Source organism: Oncorhynchus mykiss, chromosome 13 (genome assembly GCF_013265735.2).
Source record: "Oncorhynchus mykiss isolate Arlee chromosome 13, USDA_OmykA_1.1, whole genome shotgun sequence".
Taxonomy (NCBI): Eukaryota; Metazoa; Chordata; class Actinopteri; order Salmoniformes; family Salmonidae; genus Oncorhynchus; species Oncorhynchus mykiss.
The window spans coordinates 26,141,318-26,160,357 of record NC_048577.1 but is presented as its reverse complement, the minus strand read 5'-3'; the positions used below and the strand labels follow the sequence as shown (position 1 = coordinate 26,160,357).

The following is a 19,040-nucleotide window of genomic DNA, read 5'->3' as shown; positions in this document are numbered from 1 at the left end:
AGTATTGTACATGTAACGTTTCCAAAATGGGATAGTATTGTACATGTAACGTCTCCAAAATGGGATAGTATTGTACATGTAACGTTTCCAAAATGGGATAGTACTGTCCATGTAACGTTATGCCCCCTTGTGAGTTAATAGTATTGCAGGCTATATAAAGAGGAAGACGTTTCAGTTCGTTGTAACATCTCGTCTGGACAGGTCACCGTCCTTAGTTAGTTAGTTAACGTTAGCTAGTTCATTATCACAAAAGTGGGAACTGCTCTAGATTGGAAACTTACGTTAATGAGTGTAAAGCCATGTTGGCTTTATGGAAACGGTAAATATAGTTGAGGGAAATAATCCAAACCTAGTTGTGCCTAGTTAGGACATAACGTTATCTAGCTAGATAACGGTACTGTACTGTAGCTCACACAACGCTGACGGTCAAACCCGGCTTTCTAATATTTACGGTAATTAACTATAGCAACGTTATGGAAGATATTCACAGAAAACCATCATTGTCTTCGTTATTCATTTTTAGTATGTTTTATTATATATAAATTATTTCGAGACATTCAGAGCCAAACATCAACCCAACTTAACCTTTTTAACTTGTTGTCGCATCCAAACTTGTCACCATCGTTTTCAGTTGTAATTGCGAAGTTCCCGGAAGAAGTCCAGCAACAACGGAGGTTCCTCGATGAACCCACCTTCTAACAAGTTCTTTGAAGAACCTTTTGGGGCTGTTTTTCATTGACCAAGAACCCTACGGTTCTTAGGGGTTCTGAGAACAACTCCAGTTGAACCCTTCATTTTTAGAGTTGACGTCGGCTCTATTTACTCTCAGATTCAAAACATGATGATTAACATCAACGATACAGTCAGCTGCTGCTGCTCCAATACAGTATGAGGTGAGACGGTGAACTGACGTTGAACTGGGCAGTCAGCTGCTGCTGCTCCAATACAGTATGAGGTTAGACGGTGAACTGATGTTGAACCATAATGATTAAGTTAATTAGTGAAACTTAAAATAGTATATGGCATATTAAATATTACTCTATTGTTATCATATAGAAGCATCGTGGAATGTTGTACATCATATTAAATATTACTCTATTGTTATCGTATAGAAACATCATGGAATATTGTACATCATATTAGCATCAACATACATTATTGTTTCATTCAATTTCACATAAGGATATTTAATATTTTCAAGTTCAGAACCCATCACCTGCTATGTAAAAGAGACAGAAGAATGCACAATGTTCAATGCTATCTGGGATACTTGGGACATCCCTACCCTAAACTTAGCCATTTTAAATGTCAACTTCAACGGGCTAGGGACGTCCCAAGGATGTATATCTACCTAAAAATACATGATCTAAATAATTGATAGTTGGTATTCAGCAGTCATTAAGCCTTAATTACTTTAATTAACTACTAAAATAGTGATTCTGACAGCAGCTCTACACTTTATTAAGTGACTGATCCTTCCATCCCTCCTCAGCCTTCCTCTCCTCTGAATACACAGTGAGGGTGGAGCTCAGTCAGAGCTGTTGAGGGACTGGTTAGGAAGAACACTTCTACAGCCAGAGAGGTGAGAGGTCACACATGGTTTAGATTGTAAATATGTATGTCTCATTAGCAGTTCATCATCTCAGCAAAAGGTAATATGCTCCATCATCCATGTTTATTTACATTAGTGCAAATTGTCCACTGATATTGGTGTAATATCTCACCCCTTTTGGCTAAATGAAAGTTCATTTCCCCTCAGGCACACATTTGTTCTTTGATATTATGAAGGTAATTTCTTTACATTGCTTGTGCATATTTGGTGGCCTGACTGTGTCCAGACTATGTCAAAGGCCCATCCTGTTAGATCTGAACCCAATGCAGCTTGGAGAGATCTGATAAAAGAAGTCACATTTAGGTGTCAGGTGTTATGGAGGCCATAGATGCATATCCATTACTTTGAGTGTTTTATATAATATGACTAAATGTGTTACGGGGCAGTCAAGAAATGGAACGGCAAGGCCACAGAACATGACATAAGCAGAGCTGTGGGAGAACACCTCAAGCCCTTGGTAGAGCCAGGGGTGGTGTTTACCACTCCACCACACCTTCAGCAGGCTTGAAAAGTGGGATTGATCTGTTTGTTTCAGTTAGTTGAATCCTTTCACATGGGATTGATACTGATTTTCATACTAAGAGGGACCAGGAGTATGTTGATTGGTCGGTCATTGGGTTCATTTGTACAGCACATTTCAGACATGAATGCAACACAATGGCTACACAGGAAAAAAACAGAAATATTTAGTACATATCAAACAGAAGACTAATGAGCACCCTAAGAAAATGCCATAGATTAAAATATTAAGAGGCCAGACACTCTTAAATAGAACCTGGAACAGCTCAGGTAAAACACCTTCCCACTAACGAGATGGACAAGCCAGCACAGGTGTAACACATACCGACTAACGAGGTGACACCGATCAGTGCGTCCTACGTGCTAACGAGCTAGACGTGCCAACGAGCAAGACACGCGAAAGTCCAACCTCAAAGCATAAATGGAAAAACCAAAGCCTGGAACACCTTCCCCCTTATATCCTATATTTTTGTTGGACAAGTTTGCTCACCACCAACAGAAAACAACTTCAAGTTGACATTACAATCAACTACAATGCTTCACCAATATAAAACATGGCGTCTACTGGCTGTCAACAATTAAAAACAAGAAAGAAAAAAAAACACATTCCTAAATAACAAACAATCGTATTATTTTTTTCTCCTTTTCTTTCTATAGAATCCTAAAACCCACTAGCTTCTAGAACTCTCGTCTTCCTAAAACTCACTAGCTTCTAGAACTCTCTTCCCCTTGGAACGAGCCCAAACAAAACTCAAATCAAATTGTATTAGTCACATGCCCCGAATACAACAGTGAAATGCTTCCTTACGAGCCCCTAACCAACAGTGCAGTTTCAATACGGAAAAGAGATAAAACTCCAATTAAACACACTGGATAAACGCAAAACACAAATCTTTTTGACCCCAGAGATAATCAGCAACCAAATTTTCCTTACCGCGGACATGTCTGATTTCATGAGGAAACTTCTGCGATATCCGTAGTAACTTTCCACCTCACTGCGGAGCTTCTTTCTCTTTTCAGGGTTCACTCGATAGGCATGTTGTTGGCTCTGGGCCCAGTCCCCAATGTCATGCTCTAGTACATTTGGTTTGGCACGTGAGAATTAACCCTGATATTCTAAAAACATGGCAACAATGTCAATATAATTGTACCAGTTGGTTGCATGAATAAATATCACTACTAAATGTTACATGAATTGAAATATTTGATTGCATAGTCATATTTTCAACATCTTTTCAATGACATTTTGCTAAGTGGGATAGCCCAATGTCAAAACACAGTTTTAACGTATCCAAATCAATAACCAATATGCAGGAACAGTTTGGGATACATTGAAAACGTAACATGTGCTATACACACAAACATCTGCCACAATAATCGTATTGTGCTTGTATTTTTAAAACAAGCTCCTTATAAACTGCACAAGCACCAAAAAAGCTGTTTTGACAGTAGCAATAATTCACTGATATCGATTATGGGGGAAATTCGGTTGTAAGTGTTGTTGAAACTGACACAACAGAAAAAAAAACACATGGAAATGGGAGATATATTTTACCTCACTGGTTAGAGGACAACCTGCAGAAGACAGTCAGCTACATTTTGGAGTGATGCGTTTAAATTTAGGGGTCGCTAAACAAGGGAATGCAACACGTATTTGTCATCACTCATCGATATCATGCTAAAATCATTTGTGCAAGAGAAAGATTAGATTGCACGTCCTGTTAAAACTAACAGCTCAAAAACCACATGGAATCTGGGAGTAATGTGTACATCCCTGGTTAGAGGACAATTTGTAGAAAATAGCTCACCACATTTTGAAGTGTTGCATTTTGATTCAAGTGGGTCACCAATGTGGTAAGTGTAACAACTCCTAATTGTCCCTAGAATTTCTAAGCAAACAGCTGGAGGCAGGGCTTTCTCCTATAGATCTCCATTTAAATGGAATGGTCTGCCTACCCATGTGAAACGCAGACTCGGTCTCAACCTTTAAGTCTTTACTGAAGACTCATCTCTTCAGTAGGTCATATGATTGAGTGTAGTCTGGCCCAGGAGTGCGAAGGTGAACGGAAAGGCTCTGGAGCAACGAACCGCCCTTTCCCTCTCTCCACTGGGATTCCCTGCCTCTAACCCTATTACAGGGGCTTACTGGTGTTCTTTCATGCCATCCCTAGGAGCGGTGCGTCACTTGAGTGAGTTGAGTCACTGAAGTGATCTCCCTGTCTGGGTTGGCGCCCCCCCTTGGGTTGTGCCGTGGCGGAGATCTTTGTGGGCTATACTCGGCCTTGTCTCAGGATGGTAAGTTGGTGGTTGAAGATATCTCTCTAGTGGTGTGGGGGTTGTGCTTTGGCAAAGTGGGTGGGGTTATATCCTTCCTGTTTGGCCCTGTCTAGGAGTATCATTGGATGGGGCCACAGTGTCTCCTGACCCCTCCTGTCTCAGCCTCCAGTATTTATGCTGCAGTAGTTTATGTGTCGGGGAGCTCGGGTCAGTTTTATATATCTGGAGTACTTCTCCGGTTTCCTGTGTGAAATTAAATATGCTCTCTCTAATTCTCTCTCTCTGAGGACTTGAGCCCTAGGACCATGCCTCAGGACTATCTGGCATGATGAGTCCTTGCTGTCCCCAGTCCATCTGGTCGTGCTGCTGCTCCAGTTAACTGAACCCTGACCTGTTCACCGGACGCGCTACCTGTCCCTGACCTGCTGTTTTCAACTCTCTAGAGACAGCAGGAGCGGTAGAGATCCTCTTAATGATTGGCTATGAAAAGCCGACTGACATTTACTCCTGAGGTGCTGACCTGTTGCACCCTCGACAACTACTGTGATTATTATTATTTAACCATGCTGGTCATTTATGAACATTTGAACATCTTGGCCATGTTCTGTTTAAATCTGCACCCGGCACAGCCAGAAGAGGACTGGCCACCCCTCATAGCCTTGTTCCTCTATAGGTTTCTTCTTAGGTTTTGGCCTTTCTAGGGTGTTTTTCCTAGCCACCGTGCTTCTACACCTGCATTGCTTGCTGTTTGGAGTTTTAGGCTGGGTTTCTGTACAGCACCTTGAGATATCAGCTGATGTAAGAAGGGCTATATAAATACATTTGATTTGAACTCTTTTCTTTGTCCATTTTTGTTAAATCACATAAAGAGTACTCTTCCATTTCAGAGCCTGGATTTTCCGAGGCTAATATCCATGTTGAAATCAATTCATAAGGGGGCAAACGTTTAGGCTTCTACATTGTGAAATCATTAAAATACTCCTACTACAATGTTAAACATTCTACATTGTGACATTAATTCATTGAAATCATGAAACAACTCCTTAAGATTATCTCTGGTCACAGCTATGAGATTTCTCTCCTGTGTGTGTTGTCTGGTGTATAGTCAGATTGCTAGATGCTGAAAAACTCTTCCCACATTGACCACAGCTATAAGGTTTCCCTCCTGTGTGTATTCTCTGGTGTTGAGTCAGGTGGCCAGATGTAGCAAATCTCTTCCCACATTGATCACAGCTATAAGGTTTCTCTCCTGTGTGTTTTCTCTGGTGTACTGTCAGATTGCTAGATGTAGTAAAACTCCTCCCACATTCATCACAGCTATAAGGTTTCTCTCCTGTGTGTTTTCTCTGGTGTACTGTTAGATAGCTAGATGTAGTAAAACTCCTCCCGCATTGACCACAGCTAAAAGGTTTCTCTCCTGTGTGTTTTTTCTGGTGTACTGTCAGATAGCTAGATGAAGTAAAACTCCTCCCACATTGATCACAGCTATAAGGTTTCTCTCCTGTGTGTTTTCTCTGGTGTACTGTCAGATAGCTAAATGTAGTAAAACTCCTCCCACATTGACCACAGCTAAAATGTTTCTCTCCTGTGTGTGTTCTGTGGTGTAATGTCAGCTGGTCAGACCGAACAAAACTCTTCCCACATTGACCACAAATATAGGGTTTCTTTCCTGTGTGTATTCTCTGGTGCACTGTCAGATCTCCAGATTGACTAAAACTCTTCCCACATTGACCACAGCTATAAGGTTTCTCTCCTGTGTGTATTCTCTGGTGCACTGTCAGATGGCTTGCTTGAACAAAACTCCTCCCACATTGACCACAAATATAGGGTTTCTCTCCTGTGTGTATTCTCTGGTGCACTGTCAGATCTCCAGATTGACTAAAACTCTTCCCACATTGATCACAGCTATAAGGTTTTTCTCCTGTGTGTATTCTCTGGTGCACTGTCAGATCTCCAGATTGACTAAAACTCTTCCCACATTGACCACAGCTATAAGGTTTCTCTCCTGTGTGTGTTCTCTGATGAATTTTAATGCCTGATAAGGTAAATCTCTTCCCACAGTCAGAGCAGCAGTGAGTTCTCTTCCCTGTGGATCTCCGCAGGTGTTTCTTGAGGTGTTTTGATCTGGAGAGACTCTTCTCTGCCTCTTCAGCATCATGAGGTTGTTGAGGATCCCCAGAGGATCCACGATAGTCCCCACTCTCTCCTGTGTGAACAACAAAGTCAAATGATTCAAGGCCCACAACAGCAGAAAAATACTTTAAAAGACAGGTCAGGCCAACAGAGTAGCCATGATGTTGTACAACAATTGAGGTCTGTAAATTAATGTTAAAATTATTTGACAATTGTCTTAAAATGAGCAAGAATAGTCACATTTTGTCTTGTTCTCACATTAGTAGTAACATTGATGATGTCGACACTATGGGGAAACGACAGAAAGTCTAAGCTCATTCGTGGCCCATTCACAGCCATATAAGGAGTCATTGGAACACAGCGCCTTCAAAATCTGGGGCACTTCCTGTTTGAAATTTCATCTTGGTTTCGCCTGTAGCATCAGTTCTGTGGCACTCACAGACAATATCTTTGCAGTTTTGGAAACGTCAGAGTGTTTTCTTTCCAAAGCTGTCAATTATATGCATAGTCTAGCATCTTTTCGTAACAAAATATCGCGCTTAAAACGGGAACTTTTTTTTTATCCAATAATGAAATTACCACCCCCAGAGTTCCAAGAAGTTAACTGACTTGCTTAGTTAAATAAAGGTTTAAAAAATCAAAAAAGAAGAAGAGTTACCTCTCGTTCCAGTGCTTTTCTTCAGACAAAGGAATTCGCCGGTTGGTGTTTTATGTTAAAAACATCCTAAAGATTGATTCCATACATCGTTTGACATGTTTCTAAAGGACTGTAAAGGAACTTCAAGTTTTTGTCTGGACAAAGTGCCTGCGCCTCATGAAGACGGATTACTGGGCTGAACACGCTAACAATTTGTGGCTATTTGGACATAAATGATGGACTTTATGGAAATTTGTGTTACAAATCAGTCATTTATTGTTGAAATGGGATTCCTGGGAGTGCCTTCTGATGAAGATCATCAAAGGTAAGTGAATATTTATGGTGTAATTTCTAACTTCTGTACTCCAAAATGGCGGATATTCTTCTGGCTGTTTTGGGTTCTGAGCGTCGTTCTCAGATTATGCTATTTCCGTAAAGTTTTTAAAAAATCTGACAGAGCAGTTGCATTAAGGAGAATTCCATCTTTAATTCTGTGAATAACAGTTGTATCTTTTATCAATGTTTATTACGAGTATTTCTGCAGAATCCCCTTGTGTTTTGGAATCAAAACATTACTGCACTTAACGCGCCAATGTAAACTGAGATACACTTCTCGTTAATCCAACCACAGTGTCTGATTTCAAAAAGGCTTTTCGGCGAAAGCAGAACATATCATTATGTTAGGTCAGCAACTAGTCACAGAAAGCACTCAGCCATTTTCCAACCAAAGAGGTGTCACAAAAAGCAGAAATATAGATAAATGAATCCCTAACCGTTGATAATCTTCATCAGATGACACTCCCAGGTCTCAATGTTACACAATACATGTATGTTTTGTTCGATCAAGTTCATATTTATATCCAAAAACCTCAGTTTACATTGGCGCCATGTTCAGAAATGCCTCCAAAACATCCAGAGAAATTGCAGAGAGCCACATCAAAGAACAGAAATACTCAAACTTTGATGAAAGATACATGTTTTACATAGAATTAAAGATAAACTTGTTCTTAGTGCAACCGCAGTGTCAGATTTCAAAAAAGCTTTACGGCAAAAGCACAATATTCAATAATCTGAGAACAGCGTTCAGCCACAAAAGCAAGCTATACAGTTACCCGCCAAATTGTGGAGCATTATAGATCTTCACTTACCTTTGCTGATCTTTGTTGGAAAGCACTCCCAGGACTCCCACAATAAATGTTTGTTTTGTTTGATTACATCCATATTTATGTCCAAATACCTTCGTTTTGTTCGCGTGTTTAGTTCACTATTCCAAAGGCACAATGCGCGAGCGCAAAATCCAGACGAAAAGTCAAGAGTTCCATTACAGTTTGTAGAAACATGTCAACCGATGTTAACAATCAATAGGGTCTTCGGGTCTTTTTTATAATAAATCTTCAATAATTTTCCAACCGGACAATAGCGTATTCATTACAGAGGAAAAAGGGGGAACGGCGTGACCGCGCCGTAAAAAACTGATTGGCCACAGCCTAGTCCACTTGTTGAAACAGCTCTTATTCGACCCCCTTCCATAATAGAAGCCTCAAACAACTTTCTAAAGACTGTTGACATCTGCTGGATGCCTTGGGAAGTGCAATCTGGCCCCATAGACACAGCATATTGGATAGGCAATCACTTAAATGAAACTACAAACCTCAGTTTTTCCCACTTCCTGGTAGGATTTGTCTCAGGTTTTCACCTGCCATGAGTTCTGTTATACTCACAGACATCATTCAAACAGTTTTAGAAACTTCAAAGTGTTTTCTATCTAATACTAACAATAATATGCATATATTAGCATCTGGGACAGAGTAGCAGGCAGTTTACTCTGGGCACCTTATTCATCCAAGCTACTCAATACTGCCCCCGTCACCAAGAAATTAACAGTGTCCAAAAAAGGGCAAGATGTATACAGAATGGTGTCGTCTGCGTAAAGGTGGATCAAGGAATAACCCGCAGCATGAGCAACATTGTTGGTATATACAGAGAAAAGAGTCGGCCCGAGAATTGAACCCTGTGGTACCACATAGAGACTGCCAGAGGTCCGTACAACAGGCCCTCCGATTTGACACACTGAACTCTGTCTGAGAAGAAGTTGGTGAACCAGGCGAGTCAGTCATTTGAGAAACCAAGGCTGTTGAGTCTGCCGATAAGAATACGGTGATTGACAGAGTCGAAAGCCTTGGCCAGGTTGATGAAGACAGCGACACAGTATTGTCTCTTATCGATGGCGGTTATGATATCGTTTAGGACCTTGAGCGTGGCGGAGGTTCACCCGTGACCAGCTCGGAAACCGGATTGCACAGCGGAGAAGGTACGGTGGGATTAAAAATGGTCAGTGATCTGTTTGTTAACTTGGCTTTTGAAGACTTTAGAAAGGCAGGGCAGGATGGATATAGATCTGTAACAGTTTGGGTCTAGAGTGTCGCCCCCTTTGAAGAGGGGGATGACCGCGGAAGTGTTCCAATCTTTAGGAATCTCAGACGATAAGAAAGAGAGGTTGAACAGACTAGTAATAGGGGTTGCCACATTGGCGGCGGATATTTTGAGAAAGAGAGGGTCCAGAATGTCTATCCCAGCTGATTTGTACAGGTCCAGGTTTTGCAACACTTTCAGAACATCAGCTATCTGGATTTGGGTGAAGGAGAAGCTGGGGAGGCTTGGGCAAGTAGCTGCGGGGGGTGGGGAGCTGTGGCCGGGGTTGGGGTAGCCAGAAGGAAAGCATGGCCAGCTGTCGAGAAATGCTTATTGAAATTCTCGATTATTGTGGAGTTATCGGTGGTGACAGTGTTTCCTAACATCTGTGCAGTGGGCAGCTGGGATGAGATTCTCTTATTCTCCATGGACTTTACAATGTCCCAAAACTTTTTAAAGTTCGAGCTACAGGATGCAAATTTCTGTTTGAAAAAGCTTGCCTTTGCTTTCCTAACTGACTGTGTGTATTGCATATCGCGGAGACTATTCGATGCTAGTGCAGTACGCCACAGGATGTTTTTGTGCTGGTCGAGAGCAGTCAGGTCTAGAGTGAAACAAGGGCTATATATGTTCTTAGTTCTACATTTTTTGAAAGGGGCACGCTTATTTAAGGTGGTGAGGAAATTACTTTTAAAGAACAACCAGGCATCCTCTTCTGACAGGATGAGGTCAATATCCTCAGAGGACACCCGGGCCAGGTTGATTAGAAAGGCCTGCTTGCAGAAGTGTTTTAGGAAGCGTTTGCCAGTGATGGGGGGGTGGTCGTTTGACCGCGGACCCATAACGAATGCAGGCAATTAGGGGGTGATCGCTGAGATCCTGACTGAGAACAGCAGAGGTGAATTTGGAGTACAAGCTGGTCAGGATAATATCTATGAGGGTGCCCATGTTTGTAGAACGGCATATCAGGATATCCCAGTTGAGGTCACCCAACAGAAAGAAGATAGATGGGGGGAAATCAATAGACATTGATCAAACAGACATATGGTGTCCAGAGCACAGCTGGGAACTGAGGGGGGGGGGGGGGGGGGGGTCTATAATAGGCAGCAACAGTGAGAGACTGATTTCTGGAGAGATTCATTTTTTAAATTAGAAGCTCAAACTGTTTGGGTGTAGACCTGGAAAGTATGACAGAACTTTGCATGCCATTTCTGCAGTAGATTGTATCTCCTCCCCCTTTGGCAGTTATATCTAGACGGAAAATGTTGTCGATGGGGATGGAAATTTCTGAATTTTTGTTGGCCTTCCAAAGCCAGGATTCAGACACGGCAAGGACATCAAGGTTGGTCGAGTGTGCTAAAGCAGTGAGTAAAACAAACTTAGGGAGGAGGCTTCTAATGTTAACATGCATGAAACCAACGCTTTTATGGTTAAAGAAGTCAACAAATGAGAGTGCCTGGGACACACAGGGCCTGAGTTAACCTCTACATCACCAGAGGAACAGAGGAGTAGGATGAGGGTACGGCTAAAGGCTATCAGAACTGGTTGTCTAGTGCGTTGGGAACAGAGAATAAAAAGGGCAGATTTCTGGGTGTGGTAGGATAGATTCAAGGCATAATGTGCAAACAGGGGTATGGTAGGGTGTGAGTACAGTGGAGGTAAACCTAGGCATTGAGTGATGATAAGAGAGGTTGCATCTCTGGAGGCACCAGTTATGCTAGGTGAGGTCACTGCAAGTGTGGGAGGTGGGACAAAAGAGTTCTTGGAGGCATGTTGAGTGGGACATGGGGCTCCGCAGTAAAAATAAAACAATGATAACTACCCTAAACAACAGTATACAAGGCATATTGACATTAGAGATAAATAAAGCAATGTATAAAGCAATCACAGGTGTTGATTGGGAGAGCTAGCTAAGACAACAACAACAGGTAAAATGGCGATGAACGGGCAGAGAGGGTCGGTTAACGACACACGGGCCCTGAGTTCGAAGCTGAGGTTGACAGATAAACTAAATGGAGTACCGTGATTAATGAACAGTCCAGCAGGCATCAGCTATATAGCCAAGTGATCATAGATCATAGGGTCCAGTGAACAGGAATATATGAACCAGGGAAGCCATTAGGTAGTCATTACTACGCTAGCACCAGTTAGCCTCGAGCCAGGTCCATCTCCCGGCTAGCAAACAAAATGACTACAGCTACAATTCATATTATACCAATTGGCCTGGACCCTTTGTCGACATGGAGCCCCACCGATCCATCACGACTGGTCTGCCGACGCAATTCCATCCGATGTGCCCTCAACCGGCCTTTGCCAGACGTCGATGACGCCCTTGTCCCGAAGCTAGCATATGATGAACTTCAACTTAAATACAGGATCTTGCTGTCGGACAGTTTTTTGTATACTGAAATGCACTTGAACTATGTATCATTTCGTGGCTCCTCATGATACGCTGGGAAAACAGTTTTCGTGGGAACAGAAATACGAAATAATTTCAGAGTTTGCTAAATCCAATGGTTTTTAACTGAGTGTCAGCTCATTAGCCACTATAGCCACTCCGGTGCGTCTGGTGCAAAGGTCCAGAGCTTACGAAATTGTTTTGCACGAAAACAGTTTTTCCAGCTTAACATAAGGAGCCACTAGAGATTGAAAGGTATATTTAATTTAAAAATGGAAAAAGAGATTGAAATGTATTGCAATTTATACAAAAAGATGAGAAAAAAAAGCATTTACAACAAACACGTCTTACTGCTACGCCATCTTGGATTACAAGATGACACTCAGTTAAAAACCATTGGATTTAGCAAACTCTGAAATGATTTAGTCAGGTTATGTCGATGACCAGCTCCCTCCTAGACAGGTTGTGTCGATGACTGGCTCCCTCCTAGACAGGTTGTGTCGATGCCAGTCTCCGTCTAGTCAGGTTATATTGATGACTGGCCCCCTCTAGTCATTTGTGTGTCGTGTTTATTTAACCAAACAGCGTGCATAAAGCATCATTCGTTCAGTACATATAGATTTTATAAAAACACATTGGGCGATTGGTAAAAATTACAGATGACTCTTGGTCGACCAATATGTATTTTAGTTGGGGACAACACTAGAACATGATTTTGGGGCTCCCAGAAGGAGCAGCAGACACTGCATCTCAGTGCTTGAGGAGTCACTACAGACCCTGGATCAAATCCAAGCTGTATCACAACTGGCCGTGATTGGGAGTCCCATAGGGTGGCGCACAATTGGCCCAGCGTCGTCCGGGGTAGGTAGTCATTGTAAATAAGATTTTGTTCTTAACAGACTTGCCTAGTTAAATAAAGGTTACTTTTAGAAACATAAATGTTTAATGACAAACCATTTTTTACAAATCCGTCAAGGCACCAACTTTGAGGGTTTAAAACAAAGGTTTCAAACCAATTCATGAATGTAATTGAATCTAATGTAATGGCATGAAAGAAATTGGCTGAATATTATACAATGACTTAAACAGCTCTAATAATTTGCCCCCACAGGAAATCGACACGGGCATTTATAGAATATATTATATAGCCTCAATCTGTTTAAAACAATAATTTTGACCTCATGGATGGCCAGTCGTTGTATTCAAAGTGTAGTGAATTCAGGGGGTAGCCCCGAGCTGAAACCTGGGTCCAGTGACTGTCAAGCCAACAACTTAGAACTGTTACGCCAAGATTTCTGAACTTCTTGACAAGGTCGCTAGGTGTTAGAGAAAGCTATTGTAGCAACCGTAACCTATGAATGTGAGAGTGGTAACACTTTTCCTTCCCCCATCCCTCAGCTGTTTAACAAACCAAGCATCTGGGCAGCCATTTTGTTGCTGTTTAAAAAAAACACACAACCCAGCAATCTGCAGTTCAAACAATAACAAATATGTCATTCCACAACTATTTTGGTAATAAGATGATGGGGTTGGAGAAATGTAACTACTTTCAAAATTCAGACAGACCTATGGATGAAAGGACTGACCATAAATTATATCAACATAACAGTTTTAACCATGTTGAGGTTATACAGTGGTGTTAAAGCGGGAATTGTTTCTAAACACTTGAGTAAAAAAAACGTATTTGGTAAAACAGTTCATGAGCTCATGAGGCATGTGTTACACACTTCAAGAATCAATGGCTATAAATAAATAATTAAAAAGTCACAATACGGATGTAGCAATTGCCGATTTCCGCTTTAACACCAAACATCAGTTCTACAACTGCAGAGTTTGTGCCACTGTTTTTAAGACAGTACTTACTAGTGTTAATCAGGGCCCGTTCACCGTTAGAACCATTGGACCCCTTAAGATGCGTTTGGGAAACCGGGCCCAGATATCCAGTTTCCTCCTCCTTTGTGGATGTAACAGTCATCTCCTCCGCCTCTTCTTTCACACCATAAAATTCATCCTTCTCTCCTGTTACTGTAACATCCTCCTCTTCTTTCACTCTGAACGAGTCTTCCTCTTCTTTCACTGAAACGTATTTCTCTTCTTTTTTCACTGTAACAGCCTCACCCTCTACTTGTTTTTGTATTGTAACAGCCTCCTCTTCCTCCGTCCAGCAGCCCTTCTCTTCTTTAGCAGGGGAGTAGTTTAGTGACCGCATGGTCGGGGATGTTAGCTAGCTAGGCTAATGCTAACTCAACCAGCCCGCTAGCTGACTAATAACAACAACACCGTAAATATGAAATCGGATAACTAACTAGACGACAGGAGTGGTTTTAAACACAGTGGTAATAAACACTTAAGCGTCGAAATAACTTTATTGGTTCGTCTATTTTGTCTTGCAAGCTACGCAGGTGTCTGACTAACTGTTGTTGCTGCTGTTGAAAGAAGCGTTCCGTCCACTAGATCATACGTCACACCAGCAGCATTGCCTTAATTCCCACATCGCCATCTGTTGACTGGAGTGGGTAACGCAGTTGAGTAAAACGTATATTTAATTTTCATTCAAGTTAAAGTGTAGGAAGCATAAGTTTTTATTCACCAGTGTAACGATACAGTGTGGTTAAAGACTTAGAAACTTAGTTGTATTGAAGATCTGGTAACAGATAAGCACAACCAGTTATGTTGTTGAATTATCACATATCTGTTATTTCACCTTTATTTAAACCAGGTAGGCCAGAGAGTATATAGTATATTCTAGAATTCCTCCATGATGTCATGATAGTTTAACCAAGTTTCTAGAATATATAGTATATTCTAGATGTCATAATGATAATTTAACCAGGTTTCTAGGCTATATAGTATATTCTAGAATTAATCCATAATGTCATAGATAGTTTAACCAAGTTTCTAGAATATATAGTATATTCTAGAATTTGTCCATGATGTCATAATGATAGTTTAACCAGGTTTCTAGGCTATATAGTACAGTGTCTTGCGAAAGTATTCGGCCCCCTTGAACTTTGCAACCTTTTGCCACATTTCAGGCTTCAAACATAAAGATATAAAACTGTATTTTTTTTGTGGAGAATCAACAACAAGTGGGACACAATCATGAAGTGGAACGATATTTCAAACTTTTTTAACAAATCAAAAACGGAAAAATTGGGCGTGCAAAATTATTCAGCCCCTTTACTTTCAGTGCAGCAAACTCTCTCCAGAAGTTCAGTGAGGATCTCTGAATGATCCAATGTTGACCTAAATGACTAATGATGATAAATACAATCCACCTGTGTGTAATCAAGTCTCCGTATAAATGCACCTGCACTGTGATAGTCTCAGAGGTCCGTCAAAAGCACAGAGAGCATCATGAAGAACAAGGAACACACCAGGCAGGTCCGAGATACTGTTGTGAAGAAGTTTAAAGCCGGATTTGGATACAAAAAGATTTCCCAAGCTTTAAACATTCCAAGGAGCACTGTGCAAGCGATAATATTGAAATGGAAGGAGTATCAGACCACTGCAAATCTACCAAGACCTGGCCGTCCCTCTAAACTTTCAGCTCATACAAGGAGAAGACTGATCAGAGATGCAGCCAAGAGGCCCATGATCACTCTGGATGAACTGCAGAGATCTACAGCTGAGGTGGGAGACTCTGTCCATAGGACAACAATCAGTCGTATATTGCACAAATCTGGCCTTTATGGAAGAGTGGCAAGAAGAAAGCCATTTCTTAAAGATATCCATAAAAAGTGTTGTTTAAAGTTTGCCACAAGTCACCTGGGAGACACACCAAACATGTGGAAGAAGGTGCTCTGGTCAGATGAAACCAAAATTGAACTTTTTGGCAACAATGCAAAACGTTATGTTTGGCGTAAAAGCAACACAGCTGAACACACCATCCACACTGTCAAACATGGTGGTGGCAGCATCATGGTTTGGGCCTGCTTTTCTTCAGCAGGGACAGGGAAGATGGTTAAAATTGATGGGAAGATGGATGGAGCCAAATACAGGACCATTCTGGAAGAAAACCTGATGGAGTCTGCAAAAGACCTGAGACTGGGACGGAGATTTGTCTTCCAACAAGACAATGATCCAAAACAAAGCAAAATCTACAATGGAATGGTTCAAAAATAAACATATTCAGGTGTTAGAATGGCCAAGTCAAAGTCCAGACCTGAATCCAATCGAGAATCTGTGGAAAGAACTGAAAACTGCTGTTCACAAATGCTCTCCATCCAACCTCACTGAGCTCGAGCTGTTTTGCAAGGAGGAATGGGAAAACATTTCAGTCTCTCGATGTGCAAAACTGATAGAGACATAACCCAAGTGACTTACAGCTGTAATCGCAGCAAAAGGTGGCGCTACAAAGTATTAACTTAAGGGGGCTGAATAATTTTGCACGCCCAATTTTTCAGTTTTGGATTTGTTAAAAAAGTTTGAAATATCCAATAAATGTCGTTCCACTTCATGATTGTGTCCCACTTGTTGTTGATTCTTCACACAAAAATACAGTTTTATATCTTTATGTTTGAAGCCTGAAATGTGGCAAAAGGTTGCAAAGTTCAAGGGGGCCGAATACTTTCGCAAGGCACTGTAACTCAGAAAGTAGATTTAGCTGGTCTGCCATAATATAATTAGACAGATCTAGCTGTTCTCTCATAAAATAGCAGAGACAGTAGTTCCAGCTGGTCTGTCATAATATAATATAGACAGTAGATCTAGATGGTCTGTCATAATAAAGGTGGGACAGTAGATCTAGCTGGTCTGTCATAATATAATAGAGACAGTAGATCTAGCTGGTCTGTCATAATATAATAGAGACAGTAGATCTAGATGGTCTGTCATAATATATTAGACTCTAGATGTAGCTGGTCTGTCATAATATAATAGAGAATGTAGATGTAGCTGGTCTGTCATAATATATTAGAGAATGTAGACGTAGCTGGTCTGTCATAATATATTAGAGAATGTAGATGTAGCTGGTCTGTCATAATATATTAGAGAATGTAGATGTAGCTGGTCTGTCATAATATAGAAGAGACAGTAGATCTAGCTGGTTTGTCATAATGTACTAGAGATAGGAAATCTAGCTGGTCTTTCGTAATATAATTGAGACAGTAGATCTAGCTGGTCTGCCATAATATTATTGAGACTGTAGTAGGTCTAGCTGGTTTGTCATAATATAGTAGAGACAGTAGATCGAGCTGCTCTGTCATAATATAATAGGAACAGTAGATCTAGCTGGTCTGTCATAATATATTAGAGAATGTAGATGTAGCTGGTCTGTCATAATATATTAGAGAATGTAGATGTAGCTGGTCTGTCATAATATAGAAGAGACAGTAGATCTAGCTGGTCTGTCATAATATAATTCAGACAGTAGATCTAGCTGGTCTGTCATAATATAATTCAGACAGTAGATCTAGCTGGTCTGTCATAATATAATTGAGACAGTATATCTAGCTGGTCTGTCATAATATAATAGAGACAGAAAATCTAGCCGGTCTTTCATAGTTTAATTGAGATCGTATATGTAGCTGATCTGCCATAATATAATTGAGACCGTAGATCTATCTAGTCTGTCATAATATATTAGAGACTGCAGATGGTCTGTCATAATATAGTAGATCTAGCTGGTCTTTCATAATTTACTAGAGACAGTAAATCTAGCTGGTCTTTCGTAATCTAATTGAGACATTGAGACAGTAGATTTAGCTGGTCTGCCATAATAAAATTGAGACATTAGATCTACTTGGTCGTTCATATATATTTGTTATTTGTTATTATATCTCTCAGATACAGGACAGACTCCTCAGAACAAACTTCCTTTTAATTGTTACTATGGTTACGGTTGTTCCATGTTGTGAATGTTTTCCAATGTGTTACAGCAGTATGGACAAATAATCTTTTATATATTTTTTGTTGATACTTCAAGGCGTCTTACAATTCAAAATTAGATAGCAAAATGATCCTTGGTATAACCTTAAAACATTTCTCATTCCGTTGTCTTTGGAGTGAGGCCAAGTCTACTGGTGAAGAGGGTCTCATTCATATTGGGAAATTATTTGGCAATCCTTTCTTTGAGGTAATTATATCATTTGGGCAAATTTATTTCAATTTATTTACCTTATCTATGTCATTTCTCTCCTGTTCTATTAGACCCACCACTATGCAATTTCTTTCCTGTTCTATTAGATCCACCACTATATCATTTATTTCCTGTTCTATTGGACCCACCACTATGCCATTGCTCTCCTGGTCTTCAGATTGATATGCTAAGCTGCTAGCGTGAATATGCATAGCTCTCCATTGAATACAGGCGGTTGACGACAACAACCCTCACAGAATATAAACAATAGATTACAATAATAAGAAGTATCCACCAATCCAAAGAAAGGATAGGCGGGAGATAGACAACCTGCAGTGCCGCTTTGTGGACAACTCCCTTTGTCAGGGCAGAGAGACATCTTGTCAGTATATCCATAATCTTTGGTGTAGCCAACCCAACTCTCACATGGCACTATTGGGGGGCTCGGTGTGTAGTAAAACATCACTACATGAAAATCACTACATGCCGATATGTATTTGAGAAAGGTCTATGTTAAGACCCTTCTCAAATATATATGTTAAGTCACGTTTTGGAAACGGAATGGAGAAAACAAGGTGTAGCTTGCTCTCTACGTCGTCTGATTCCAGACATATCAGTCATCATCCCAGGGCCCTCCGTTGAAGAGGTATTGACGGACGAGCCAACTCCGAATATCCAAAGTTAAAAACAAATTTAAGGCGGCACTTACTGGTGTTAATCAGATCTCCCATCTCCACCTCTTCATCTTTCAAGGTGACAGTAATCTCCCCCTCCTTCTTCACAACAAAAACTACATCCTCCTCTTCTTTCACAGTAACATCCTCCTCATCTTTCACTCTGAACGCATCTTCCTCTTCTTTCACTGAAACGTCTTTCTCTTCTTTCACTGTAACAGCCTCACCCTCTACTTCTTGTTTTACTGTAACATCCTCCTCTTTCACAACAACATTCAGCCCCAGACCCTCTTCCTCCG

General features: G+C 40.9%; 1 protein-coding gene across 3 annotated transcripts; it reads right to left on the bottom strand.

The window, feature by feature from the left end:
* Positions 1-5,127: 5,127 nt before the first annotated feature.
* On the bottom strand, positions 5,128-18,817 carry LOC110487402 (zinc finger protein 239-like). 3 transcript variants are annotated; one of them, XM_036942388.1, is made up of 3 exons: positions 13,852-14,577; positions 6,057-6,614; positions 5,128-5,909 (listed from the first exon to the last, which is right to left on the bottom strand). In XM_036942388.1, the coding sequence occupies exons 1-3, from the start codon at positions 14,195-14,197 to the stop codon at positions 5,458-5,460; spliced, it is 1,356 nt and encodes a 451-aa protein (XP_036798283.1). In that variant the 5' UTR covers positions 14,198-14,577; the 3' UTR covers positions 5,128-5,457. The 3 variants fall into 3 exon arrangements, with proteins under 3 accessions (XP_036798283.1, XP_036798284.1, XP_036798282.1); XM_036942389.1 differs by lacking the exon at positions 13,852-14,577 and adding an exon at positions 18,777-18,817 and having other exon boundaries at positions 5,128-6,614; XM_036942387.1 differs by having other exon boundaries at positions 5,128-6,614; positions 13,852-14,537.
* Between the last annotated feature and the right edge of the window lie 223 nt (positions 18,818-19,040).